Source organism: Ranitomeya imitator, chromosome 6 (genome assembly GCF_032444005.1).
Source record: "Ranitomeya imitator isolate aRanImi1 chromosome 6, aRanImi1.pri, whole genome shotgun sequence".
In the NCBI taxonomy this organism is placed as follows: Eukaryota; Metazoa; Chordata; class Amphibia; order Anura; family Dendrobatidae; genus Ranitomeya; species Ranitomeya imitator.
Genome location: NC_091287.1, coordinates 478629687 through 478643449, shown reverse-complemented (window position 1 = coordinate 478643449; position 13763 = coordinate 478629687). Strand labels below are relative to the sequence as shown.

Sequence of the window (13763 nt, the reverse complement as noted above, 5' to 3'; positions counted from 1 at the left end):
GTGCGGTAATTTTTGATATATGACTGTTTGGGCCTCCTGGTCTGTCTTACCAGCACCTCGAATTATTATTCTTGATCTGAGTGCATACCATTATTCTCCTCATAGTCTTATACTCACCCGCCACAGTCTTCATCTTCTATCGACACCGCTCCAGTCCCGTGGCACCATCTTGTGACGGCAACATCCGACTGTCTGGAAGTCAGAGGTAACGGTCACAAGCTCTCAATGCAAATCTATGAGAGCCAGAATGAAGCTCTCACAGACTTGCATTGAAGAAGAATGACCTCTGGCTCACTGTAACAAACACTGGAGCGATCAGGCAGGTGACAATCTGCTTAAGACTGACCAAAGTGGTAACAATAGAAGGTGAAGATGGCAGCACGTAAGCATAAGACTAGGGTCAGGCACCTTAGATTAAAAGCACCACCATAGTGGTGCAATAAAAATGGAGTTGTGTTTACACCCCCCTAGTGTAATGTTCCTTCATATTTAGAAATAAAGGAACCCAGGTGGTACAGTTTCTGGGTCCAAATGTAAAATCTGTAACAACATAATCCTTTTTTGCAAATAGGGAATATCATAGCTGGATTGGCCGTAGCGATCACAAACCAAGTCCGAACATAATCTTAGCCCAGGAGCTGTCTATAGTATTCAACTATATTATTTCATTCAGTTGAATCCAGTGCCCACCCTGCAGTAGTATCCACATTTGAGAAGACAATGAGGCCAATTCATCAAAGTTTTTAGGCCACAAAAAGCTTTGAAAAGCAGTAAAATACTGTATTTGCGCAGCGCATAGTTGTGTCATTTTCATGTCTCTTTAGATCAGCTCTGCCAAAATGGTTAGATCTCTGGAGAAGCTGGTGGTGGTCAGAGCTTAGCCAAGCTCCTTGTCAAATTCATCAAATCTGCTGACCTTGGCGACATCTCTGGCATAGCACATGGAGGCACACACCACTTACTAAAGGTGTCAAATACTTTAAGTGGCCTGTGCCTCTTAATGAATTTGGTGCCGTGTACTCTGTCAAGACGAGTTTGCGCTACAGCAGTCTTGGTTAATTGACACCATAGTTTCTAATATTGCTGACACTGCTACCTTCACTCAAAACCATCCTGTGGTACTGTATATGTCTAGTACATCCAGGAAAATATATAAAAAGGAAATCTTATAGCCTTCATCTTACTAAGCTCCATTAAACAGGTGTACATTTATTATGGTTGACTTATCACTCATTGACGTCATGCATAAGGAGCGTTGGGCAAAGAGATTATCAGGATCTTAGTCCAGCGAACCCTTCAATACTCTATGGCCTGAGTCTGGACCAGATCACAGTGCACCTCTTCCTACCTGCTGATATAGCCAGCGCTTGTTTTTTATACCAGGCAGGACACAACATTATGTGTGCACCTCACAGCAACGATGGCATCAATCCAAGCCTTAATCAGAAAAGGTAATACCAACAGGTAGTAGGGATACCAACAGGTAGTAGGAGGCTTGCAGGGAAGCAGGGCAGTGGCTGCAGGCTACCAAAGTGGCCACTGGACCACAGTCATATTAATTTTTTTTGTTCAGCTCTATGTATAATAAAAACTTACTTTTCTATTTAGACAGAGAGAATACAAACAAAGAAAAACTACTGGGAATCTGCAAAGTTTCGGGTAAGTAATTTAATGTCACTAAGAAATGTATGTAGGGTGGAGGGTGCACTTATCATAGAGCCAGCCACGATCCAATGCAGCTAATATGGAGCACATGTGGAGATGAGGGTTTAGGTCTGCAATAGTCTATTTCTCAAAGATAAATAAGAACCTGCCAAAAAGAAGTAGAGAACTTGACCCCAACAAATGTAGCACCCACCAAAAACTAATGAAAACCTAACAGTGATGTGATGTCACTTAAGAACTAAAGTACATTTGTCAAAAGACATTCTGATTAGAGCTGAATTTATCGATGTGAGGAGGATTGAGTTTGGGTTGAATTTTTCTGAAATTCACGGTTTTAGACAAAGAAAAACTTGTTCTATATCCCACACTGCTAAAGTATTAATGCTTTGAAGCTATGACATCTGATATATTATCATACCTTGTACAGTAGTGGTCAGTACCTGGGACATCACAGATCAGTGGTTCAGTTTGTGCAGCAGAGTCGTTTTCTATATCCAGAGTCACTGTGTAAGGCAACATTCACATGTTCAGTATTTTGCCAGTATTTTACATCAGTATTTGTAAGCCAAAACCAAGAGTGGAACAATCAGAGGAAAAGTATAACAGAAACATGTGCACCACTTCTGTATTTATCACCCACTCCTGGTTTTGCCTTACAAATACTGAAGTAAAATACTGACCAAATACTGAATGTATTAATGTGGCCTAAGTCTCTCTCTCCTGTAGAGTGTAAGCTCATATGATCAGCAGGGTCATCTCTCTTCTGTAGAATGTAAGCTTTTATGGTCAGTGGGTGCTGTGAATTCTGCTCTTGGGCTCGGTGGATGTAAGTAGCATTTTTGTGAGTTCTGCTCTTGGGCTCCCTCCTGTGGTTTTGAGTGGTGTGGCTGCTTCTTGGAGTTAGCTTCTGCAGCTGTTTTCACTGATCGTCTTTCTGGCTCGGCTATATTAGTCTGGCTTTATCCCTCATTCAATTCCAGTTGTCAATTGTTCCAGCCTGGAGTCTTTGCTCTTAGGATTTTCCTGACACTCTGACCAGTTCTGCAAAGCTAAGTCCTTGCTTGTCCTTTTGCAGTTCACTTGTTGTGGACTTTGTTTTTCAGCACTTTCTTTGTTTTGCTCATTTGTCCACCTTATCAGTATGGATCTATTCAGCTAAGCTGGAAGCTCTGGGCAGCAGAGTTTGCCCTCCACACCTTTAGTCAGGTGTGGAGATTTTTGAATTTCTCTGCGGTGGACTTTTTCTAGTTTTTTACTGACCGCACAGCGTTCTGTCCTGTACTATTTCTTTCTAGCTAGAAGTGGCCTCCTGTGCTAAATCTTGTTTCATACTACGTATGTCATTTCCTTCTCCTCTCACAGTCATTACATGTGGGGGGGCTAATCTATCCTTTGGGGATTTTCTCTGAGGCAAGATAGTTTTCCTGCTTCTATCTTTAGGGGTAGTTAGCTCTTAGGCTGTGACGAGATGCCTAGGCAGAGTTAGGATCATCCCACGGCTACTTCTAGTGTTGCGTTGAGCTTAGGGACTGCGGTCAGTATAGTTACCACCTGCTCAGAGCTAGTCGCATGTCGTTCCTTAATCACCAGACCATAACAGTACAACTGGCCAAAAATAAGCTGAATGCATCTCAAAAGAAGGAAAAGAAAAAGAGTTCTGAGCCATTTTTTTTTCTTTAGTTTGTTTTGTCTTTTTCCTTCCTCTTAATCTCTGGGTGATTCGGGATTTAAATGCAGGCATGGATGTTCAGGGGTTGTTTTCTCGTGTGGATCAGCTTGCTGCAAGAGTATAGAGTATTCAAGATTATGTTGTTCAGACTCCGGCCTTAGAGCCTAGAATTCCTACTCCGGATTTGTTTTACGGGGATAGATCTAAGTTTTTGAACTTTAAAAACAACTGCAAATTGTTTTTTGCCCTGAAACCCCGTTCCTCTGGTGACCCCATTCAGCAAGTAAAGATAGTTATTTCTCTGCTGCGTGGCGACCCTCAGGACTGGGCATTCTCTCTTGAGTCAGGGGATCCAGCATTGCTCAATATAGATGCATTCTTTCAATCGCTCGGATTATTGTATGACGAACCTAACTCTGTAGAGCATGCTGAGAAAACACTATTGGCCCTGTGTTAGGGTCAGGAAGCGGCAGAATTATACTGCCAGAAATTTAGAAAATGGTCTGTGCTCACAAAATGGAATGAGGACGCTCTGGCAGCAATTTTCAGAAAGGGTCTTTCTGAAGCCCTTAAAGACGTTATGGTGGGGTTTCCCACGCCTGTAGGTTTGAGCGAATCTATGTCTCTGGCCATTCAGATTGATCGGCGCCTGCGCGAGCGCAAAGCGGTGCACCATATGGCAGTGTCCTCTGGGCAGAGTTCTGGGCCCATGCAATGTGATAGGATTTTGACTAGAGCGGAACAGAGGGGATACAGACATCAGAATGGGCTGTGTTTTTACTGTGGTGATTCTGCTCATGCTATTTCTGATTGCCCTAGGCGTATTAAGAGGGTCGTTAGGTCTGTTACAATTAGTACTGTGCAGCCTAAGTTTCTCCTGTCTGTGACCCTGATTTGCTCATTGTCATCTTTTTCCGTCATGGCATTTGTGGATTCAGGCGCTGCTCTGAACTTAATGGACTTAGAATTCGCTAGGTGCTGTGGTTTTTCTTTGCAGCCTTTGCAGAGTCCCATACCCTTGAGGGGTATTGATGCTACACCATTGGCCAAGAATAAACCTCAGTATTGGACTCAGCTGACTATGTGCATTGCTCCTGCACATCAGGAAGATTGCCGTTTTCTGGTGTTGCATAATTTACATGATGTTGTTGTACTGGGTTTTCCATGGTTACAAGTACACAATCCAGTGCTGGATTGTAAATCAATGTCTGTGACTAGTTGGGTTTGTCAAGGGGTACATAGTGACGTTACTTTAATGTCAATTTCCTCTTCCCCCTCTTCTGATGTTCCTGAATTTTTGTCAGATTTCCAGGATGTATTCGATGAGCCCAAGTCCAGTTCCCTTCCTCCACATAGGGACTGTGATTGTGCTATTGACTTGATTCCTGGCTGTAAGTTCCCTAAGAGCCGACTTTTCAATCTGTCTGTGCCAGAGCATGCCGCCATGCGGAGCTATGTTAAGGAGTCTTTAGAGAAGGGGCATATTCGGTCGTCTTCGTCAACATTGGAAGCGGGATTCTTTTTTGTTGCCAAGAAGGATGGCTCCTTAAGACCCTGTATTGATTATCGCCTTCTTAATTAGATCACGGTCAAATTCTAATACCCTTTACCTTTGCCCTCTGATTTGTTTGCTAGGATTAAGGGGGCTAGTTGGTTTACCAAGATTGACCTTCGAGGGGCATATAATCTTGTTCGTATTAAACAGGGTGAAGAATGGAAAACTGCATTCAATACGCCCGAAGGCCATTTTGAATACCTGATGATGCCTTTCTGGCTTTCTAATGCTCCTTCTGTATTTCAGTCCTTTATGCATGATATTTTCCACAATTATCTTGATAAATTCTTGATTGTGTATTTGGATGATATTTTGATTTTTTCCAATGATTCGGAGTCTCATGTGAAGCAGGTCAGGATGGTGTTCCAGATCCTTCGTGATAATGCTCTATTTGTGAAGGGGTCTAAGTGTCTGTTTGGACCTCAGAAGGTCTCTTTTTTGGGGTTTATTTTTTCTCCTTCGTCTATAGAAATGGATCCTGTTAAGGTCCAAGCCATTCATGACTGGATTCAACCCACATCTGTGAAGAGCCTTCAGAAATTTTTGGGCTTTGCTAATTTTTATCGCCGTTTCAATGCCAACTTCTCTAGTGTGGTTAAACCCCTGATGAAAAAAGGCGCTGATGTGACTAATTGGTCCTCTGAGGCTGTTGAGGCCTTTCAGGAGCTTAAACACCGATTTACTTCTGCCCCTGTCTTGCGTCAGCCGGATGTTTCTCTTCCCTTTCAGGTTGAGGTTGACGCTTCTGAGATTGGGGCAGGGGCTGTTTTGTCACAGAGGAATTCTGATGGTTCCTTGATGAAGCCATGTGCCTTCTTTTCCCGAAAGTTTTCGCCTGCGGAATGCAATTATGATGTCGGCAATCGGGAGTTGTTGGCTATGAAGTGGGCATTTGAGGAGTGGCGACATTGGCTTGAGGGAACCAAGCACCGCATAGTGGTCTTGACCGATCATAAGAATCTGATTTACCTTGAGTCAGCCAAGTGGCTGAACCCTAGACAGGCTCGGTGGTCCCTGTTTTTCTCCCGTTTTGATTTTGTGGTCTCATATCTTCCAGAATCTAAGAATGTTAAAGCGGATGCCCTCTCTAGGAGTTTTTTGCCGGATTCTCCTGGAGTCCTGGAGCCGGTGGGCATTCTTAGGGAAGGGGTGATTCTGTCTGTCATCTCCCCTGATTTGCGGCGGGCGCTTCGGGAGTTTCAGGCTGATAAACCTGACCGCTGTCCTGTGGAGAAGCTGTTTGTTCCTGATAGATGGACAAGTAAGGTAATTTCTGAGGTCCATTGTTCTGTGTTGGCCGGTCATCCTGGGATTTTTGGTACCAGAGATTTGGTTGCTAGGTCTTTTTGGTGGCCTTCCTTGTCGCGGGATGTGCGTTCTTTTGTGCAGTCCTGTGGGACTTGTGCCCGGTAGGGTTGAGCGAAACGGGTCGTTCATTTTCAAAAGTCGCCGACTTTTGGCAAAGTCGGGTTTCATGAAACCCGATCCGACCCCTGTGCGGGGTCGGCCATGCGGTACGCGACTTTCGCGCCAAAGTCGCGTTTCAATGACGCGAAAAGCGCCATTTCTCAGCCAATGAAGGTAAACGCAGAGTGTGGGCAGCGTGATGACATAGGTCCTGGTCCCCACCATCTTAGAGAAGGGCATTGCAGTGATTGGCTTGCTGTCTGCGGCGTCACAGGGGCTATAAAGGGGAGTTCCCGCCGACCGCCATGTTACTGCTGCTGATCTGAGCTTAGGGAGAGGTTGCTGCCGCTTCGTCAGAAGCAGGGATAGCGTTAGGCAGGGTCCATTAACCACCAAACCGCTTGTGCTGTAGCGATTTCCACTGCCCAACACCACCTTCGGTGTGCAGGGACAGTGGAAGCTACATTTTTTTTTTTTTCCCCCTCAGCGCTGTAGCTCATTGGGCTGCCCTAGAAGGCTCCCTGATAGCTGCATTGCTGTGTGTACGCCGCTGTGCAAACCAACTGCTTTTTTCAAAGCACAAATCCTCTTGTTCCTTCCTTTCTGCACAGCTATCTTTTTGGTTTGTACACACTTTTTATTTAATTTGTGCATCAGTCCACTCCTTATTGCTGCCTGCCATACCTGGCTGAGATTACTGCAGGGAGATAGTAATTGAAGGACACTCCCTATTTTTTTTTTTTTTTTTGTGGGAGATTAAGATTGACATTTCTGCTAGAGTGCCATCCCTGTCTGTGTCATCTCTCACTCAGTGGGCCATAGAAAGCCTATTTATTTTTTTGCTTGATTTGGGTTATAAAATCTACCTGAAAAAATCACTACATCAATCAGTGGGAGAAAAATATTGGCCTCAGGGCTTGTGTGCCACTCTTGACTCCTGTGTGCATCATCACTCACTCAGTGGGCCATAGAAAGCCTATTTATTTTTTTGCTTAATTTTGGTTCTAAAATCTACCTGAAAAAATCACTACATCAATCAGTGGGAGAAAAATATTGGCCTCAGGGCTTGTGTGCCACTCCTGACTCCTGTGTGCATCATCACTCACTCAGTGGGCCATAGAAAGCCCTTTTTTTTTTTTTTTTTGCTTTATTTGGGTTCTAAATTCTACCTGAAAAAATCAATAAATCAATCAGTGGGAGATTAATATTGGCCTTTGGGCTTGTGTGCCAGTCCTGAGCGTGCCATCTCTCTCTCTCTCAGATAGTGGGCCATAGAAAGCCTATTTATTTTTTTTATTTTTTATTGGGTTTATAAATTTTCCCTGGAAAAAAAAAAAAAGTGGGAGATTAATATTGGCCTCTGGGCTTGTGTGCCAGTCCTGAGCGTGCCATCTCTCTCACAAATAGTGGGCCATAGAAAGCCTATTTATTTTTTTTTTTTTGGTTTTATAAATTCTCCCTTACAAAAAAAAAGGGAGATTAATATTGGCCTTTGGGCTTGTGTGCCAGTCCTAAGCGTGCCATCTCTCTCTGTCTCTCAGATAGTGGGCCATAGAAAGCCTATTTATTATTTTTTTTATTGGGTTTATAAATTTTCCCTGGAACAAAAAAAAAAAAGTGGGAGATAAATATTGGCCTCTGGGCTTGTGTGCCACTCCTGACTCCTGTGTGCGTCATGTCTCACTCAGTGGGCCATAGAAAGCCTTTTTTTGTTTTATTTGTTTTCTAAATTCTCCCTGAAAAAATCATTTTATTTTCTTTGGTTTCTAAATTCTTCCTGAAAAAATCATTTTATTCTATTTTTTTTTTTCCTAAAGTCTCCCTGAAAAAAAAAACAAAAAAAAACAAATCAGTGGGAGATTAATATTGCCCTTTCTGCTTGTGTGCCAGTCTTGACTCCTGGGTGTGCCATCTCTCTCTCTCTCTCCAATTGTGGGCCATAGAGAGCCTATTATTTTTTTAGCTTGATTTGGGTTCCAAAATCTACCTGAAAAAATCACTACATCAATCAGTGGGAGATAAATATTGGCCTCTGGGCTTGTGTGCCACTCCTGACTCCTGTGTGCGTCATCTCTCACTCAGTGGGCCATAGAAAGCCTTTTTTTGTTTTATTTGTTTTCTAAATTCTCCCTGAAAAAATCATTTTATTTTATTTGGTTTCTAAATTCTTCCTGAAAAAATCATTTTATTCTATTTTTTTTTTCCTAAAGTCTCCCTGAAAAAAAAACAAAAAAAAAAACAAATCAGTGGGAGATTAATATTGCCCTTTCTGCTTGTGTGCCAGTCTTGACTCCTGGGTGTGCCATCTCTCTCTCTCTCTCTCCAATTGTGGGCCATAGAAAGCCTATTATTTTTTTTAGCTTGATTTGGGTTCCAAAATCTACCTGAAAAAATCACTACATCAATCAGTGGGAGATAAATATTGGCCTCTGGGCTTGTGTGCCACTCCTGACTCCTGTGTGCGTCATCTCTCACTCAGTGGGCCATAGAAAGCCTTTTTTTGTTTTATTTGTTTTCTAAATTCTCCCTGAAAAAATCATTTTATTTTATTTGGTTTCTAAATTCTTCCTGAAAAAATCATTTTATTCTATTTTTTTTTTCCTAAAGTCTCCCTGAAAAAAAAAAACAAAAAAAAACAAATCAGTGGGAGATTAATATTGCCCTTTCTGCTTGTGTGCCAGTCTTGACTCCTGGGTGTGCCATCTCTCTCTCTCTCTCCAATTGTGGGCCATAGAAAGCCTATTATTTTTTTAGCTTGATTTGGGTTCCAAAATCTACCTGAAAAAATCACTACATCAATCAGTGGGAGATAAATATTGGCCTCTGGGCTTGTGTGCCACTCCTGACTCCTGTGTGCGTCATCTCTCACTCAGTGGGCCATAGAAAGCCTTTTTTTGTTTTATTTGTTTTCTAAATTCTCCCTGAAAAAATCATTTTATTTTATTTGGTTTCTAAATTCTTCCTGAAAAAATCATTTTATTCTATTTTTTTTTTCCTAAAGTCTCCCTGAAAAAAAAAAAAAAAAAAAAACAAATCAGTGGGAGATTAATATTGCCCTTTCTGCTTGTGTGCCAGTCTTGACTCCTGGGTGTGCCATCTCTCTCTCTCTCTCTCCAATTGTGGGCCATAGAAAGCCTATTATTTTTTTTAGCTTGATTTGGGTTCCAAAATCTACCTGAAAAAATCACTACATCAATCAGTGGGAGATAAATATTGGCCTCTGGGCTTGTGTGCCACTCCTGACTCCTGTGTGCGTCATCTCTCACTCAGTGGGCCATAGAAAGCCGTTTTTTGTTTTATTTGTTTTCTAAATTCTCCCTGAAAAAATCATTTTATTTTATTTGGTTTCTAAATTCTTCCTGAAAAAATCATTTTATTCTATGTTTTTTTTTCCTAAAGTCTCCCTGAAAAAAAAAAAAAAAATCAAATCAGTGGGAGATTAATATTTACATTTGTGCTTCAGTGACAGTCCTGCGTGTGTGGCATCTCTCTCATTTGTTGCCACCAACAACAGAGTGTGTAACATTGTGCCTGATTTTCGTTGTGGTCTCACTCACCTGTAAAGGGGTAGCTAAATCATACTGAAGTTATAGCTCACCGTGTAATTTGTGTGACAGCAACAAATACCGTTAGTTTGTTTACGTTTTTAAAACATTGAGGAAGTATGGTGGAAGAGGTCGTGGCCGGGGGCGTTCATTGTCAGCTGGTAATGAGGGTAGTGGTAGTGGTGGAGCATCAGCTGGTCGTGGGAAAAAAAATATTGCACCTAAGTCTGGAGCTGTGGAGCCAGGTTCGTCGTCTGGCTACACAAGGCCTCGAACGCTCCCTTTTCTGGGAGTAGGAAAACCGCTTTTAAAGCCGGAGCAGCAAGAGCAAGTTTTGGCTTATCTTGCTGACTCAGCCTCTAGCTCTTTTGCCTCCTCTCATGAAACTGGTAAAAGTAAAAGCAGCGCGTCGTTAGTGGATGTTCACGGTCAGGGACAAGTCGCTTCCTTGTCCTCTTCAGCAAAAACAACAACAGAGAAGAATGCAGCAGGCGACACAACGGGTTACTCCATGGAGCTCTTTACACATACCGTCCCTGGCTTAGAAAGTGAAGCAGTTAACAGTCCATGCCCATTACAAGTTGAATCTGACATGGAGTGCACTGATGCACAGCCACAGCCAGACTACTATGCTGGTCCTTTCACTCAGACGACAACATTGCCCTCGCAGGGTGCTGATCAAGAATCAGACCCTGATGAGACTATGTTGCCCCATCACGAACGCTATACCACCGACCGACACGGTGACACAGACGAAGTTGCACACGAGCTACAAGAAGAGGTAATAGATGACCCAGTTCTTGACCCCGATTGGCAGCCATTGGGGGAACAGGGTGCAGGCGGCAGCAGTTCTGAAGCGGAGGAGGAGGGGCCGCAGCAGGCATCAACATCGCAACAGGTTCCATCTGCCGGGCCCGTATCTTGCCCAAAACGCGTGGCAAAGCTAAAACCTGTTGGAGGACAGCGTGGCCATCCGGTTAAAGCTCAGTCTGCAATGCCTGAAAAGGTATCCGATGCTAGAAAGAGTGCAGTCTGGCATTTTTTTAAACAACATCCAATTGATCAGCGCAAAGTCATCTGTCAAAAATGTTCAACTACCTTAAGCAGAGGACAGAATCTGAAAAGTCTCAATACAAGTTGCATGCATAGACATTTAACCACCATGCATTTGCAAGCCTGGACTAACTACCAAACGTCCCTTAAGGTTGTAGCACCCTCGGCCAATGAAGCTAGTCAGCAACGCAACATCCCTTCCGGCAGTGTAGGGCCACCATTTTCCGCACCACCTGCAGTATCTGTGCAGGTTTCTTTGCCAGGCCAAAGCCGTCAGGGTCAGGGAATCACCAGTTTCGTAGTAGGAAACACTGCATCTAGGGCACCGGTGGCAACAATACCATCTCCCACCGTCTCTCAGTCTGCCATGTCCACCGGCACCCCTGCTAGTTCCACGATCTCCAGCTCTCCAGTCCAGCTCACCCTACATGAGACTATGGTTAGAAAAAGGAAGTACTTAGCCTCGCATCCGCGTACACAGGGTTTGAACGCACACATAGCTAGACTAATCTCGTTAGAGATGATGCCCTACCGGTTAGTTGAAAGCGAAGCTTTCAAAGCCCTGATGGACTACGCTGTACCACGCTACGAGCTACCCAGTCGACACTTTTTTTCCAGAAAAGCCATCCCAGCCCTCCACCAGCATGTTAAAGAGCGCATCGTCCATGCACTCAGGCAATCTGTGAGCACAAAGGTGCACCTGACAACAGATGCATGGACCAGTAGGCATGGCCAGGGACGTTACGTGTCCATCACGGCACACTGGGTAAATGTGGTGGATGCAGGGTCCACAGGGGACAGCAAGTTTGGGACAGTTCTGCGTAGCCCACGGTCTAGGAAACAATTGGCTGTAGCCGTTCGCACCCCCTCCTCCTCCTCTTCGTCCTCCTGCAGAAGCGAGAGCTCGTCCACAGACCGCAGTCGCACAACCACTCCATCCGCAGCTGCCACTGTTGCACACCAGGTCTCCCATTATGGGGCAGCTACTGGCAAACGTCAGCAGGCTGTATTGGCTATGAAGTGTTTGGGCAACAACAGACACACCGCGGAAGTTCTGTCCGAGTTCTTGCAGAAAGAAACACAGTCGTGGCTGGGCACTGTAGATCTTGAGGCAGGCAAGGTAGTGAGTGATAATGGAAGGAATTTCATGGCTGCCATCTCCCTTTCCCAACTGAAACACATTCCTTGCCTGGCTCACACCTTAAACCTGGTGGTGCAGTGCTTCCTGAAAAGTTATCCGGGGTTATCCGACCTGCTCCTCAAAGTGCGTGGACTTTGCTCACATATCCGCCGTTCGCCCGTACACTCCAGCCGTATGCAGACCTATCAGCGTTCTTTGAACCTTCCCCAGCATCGCCTAATCATAGACGTTGCAACAAGGTGGAACTCAACACTGCACATGCTTCAGAGACTGTGTGAACAGAGGCGGGCTGTTGTGTTTTTGTGGGAGGATACACATACACGGGCAGGCAGTAGGATGGCAGACATGGAGTTGTCAGGTGTGCAGTGGTCGAAGATTCAAGACATGTGTCAAGTCCTTCAGTGTTTTGAGGAATGCACACGGCTGGTTAGTGCAGACAACGCCATAATAAGCATGAGCATCCCCCTAATGCGTCTGCTGATGCAAAGTTTGACGCACATAAAGGATCAGGCGTCTGCAGCTGAGGAAGAGGAAAGCCTTGATGACAGTCAGCCATTGTCTGGCCAGGGCAGTGTACAGGACGAGGTAGCGGGCGAAGAGGAGGAGGAGGACGAGGAGGATGATGGGGATGATTATATTTTTAATGAGGAAGCTTTTCCGGGGCCACTGGAAATTGGTGGCGCGGCAAGGCCGGGTTCTGTTTTTTTGAGGGACACAAGTGACGTTGATTTGCCTGAAACTGCCCCTCAACCAAGCACAACCGCAGATTTGAGAACTGGAACTTTGGCCCACATGGCGGATTATGCCTTACGTATCCTCAAAAGGGACACACGCATAACTAAAATGATGAATGATGACGATTACTGGTTGGCCTGCCTCCTTGATCCTCGCTATAAAGGCAAATTGCAAAATATAATGCCACATGAGAACTTGGAACTAATATTAGCAACCAAACAATCAACTCTTGTTGACCGTTTGCTTCTGGCATTCCCTGCACACAGCGCCCGTGATCGTTCTCACACGAGCTGCAGGGGCCAGCAGACCAGAGGAGTTAGAGGGGCAGAAATCAGAAGTGGCGTTGGCCAGAGGGGTTTTCTGACCAGGTTGTGGAGTGATTTTGCTATGACCGCAGACAGGACAGGTACTGCAGCATCAATTCAAAGTGACAGGAGACAACATTTGTCCAGTATGGTTACAAACTATTTTTCATCCCTTATCGATGTTCTCCCTCAACCGTCATTCCCATTTGATTACTGGGCATCCAAATTAGACACCTGGCCAGAATTGGCAGAATATGCATTGCAGGAGCTTGCTTGCCCGGCAGCTAGTGTCCTATCAGAAAGAGTATTCAGTGCTGCAGGTTCAATACTAACAGAAAAAAGGACTCGTCTGGCTACCCAAAATGTAGATGATCTAACCTTCATTAAAATGAACCACAACTGGATTTCGAAATCTTTTGCCCCACCTTGCCCGGCTGACACCTAGCTTTCCTATGAAAAGGTCTTGCCTGTGGACTATTCTGAATGCCTTTTCCAATCTCGTAATTTTCTGCACCTGATTGTCCAGCATACGACATGTTTACACCTCACTAAATGGCCAAACTCCCCACACGGGGCCGTGGTATCGACACTTGGCGACAGCACCCGTGAGAGTGCAGTTTGTCTGAAGAGGTGGGTGAGCCCGCTTTTGGTCGACGGCACTGCCACTGGGTCCCTCCTAGTACAATAA

General features: G+C 44.6%; 1 protein-coding gene across 2 annotated transcripts in view; it reads left to right on the top strand.

Moving 5' to 3' along the window:
• The window catches only part of CNGB3 (cyclic nucleotide gated channel subunit beta 3), a 249308-nt gene that overhangs the window by 109362 nt on the left and 126183 nt on the right, over positions 1 to 13763 (top strand). For both annotated transcript variants that reach the window (XM_069731577.1, XM_069731576.1), the window contains one exon: positions 1609 to 1659. In XM_069731577.1, the coding sequence (XP_069587678.1) occupies positions 1609 to 1659 (51 nt within the window). The remainder of the gene's footprint in view (positions 1 to 1608; positions 1660 to 13763) is intronic.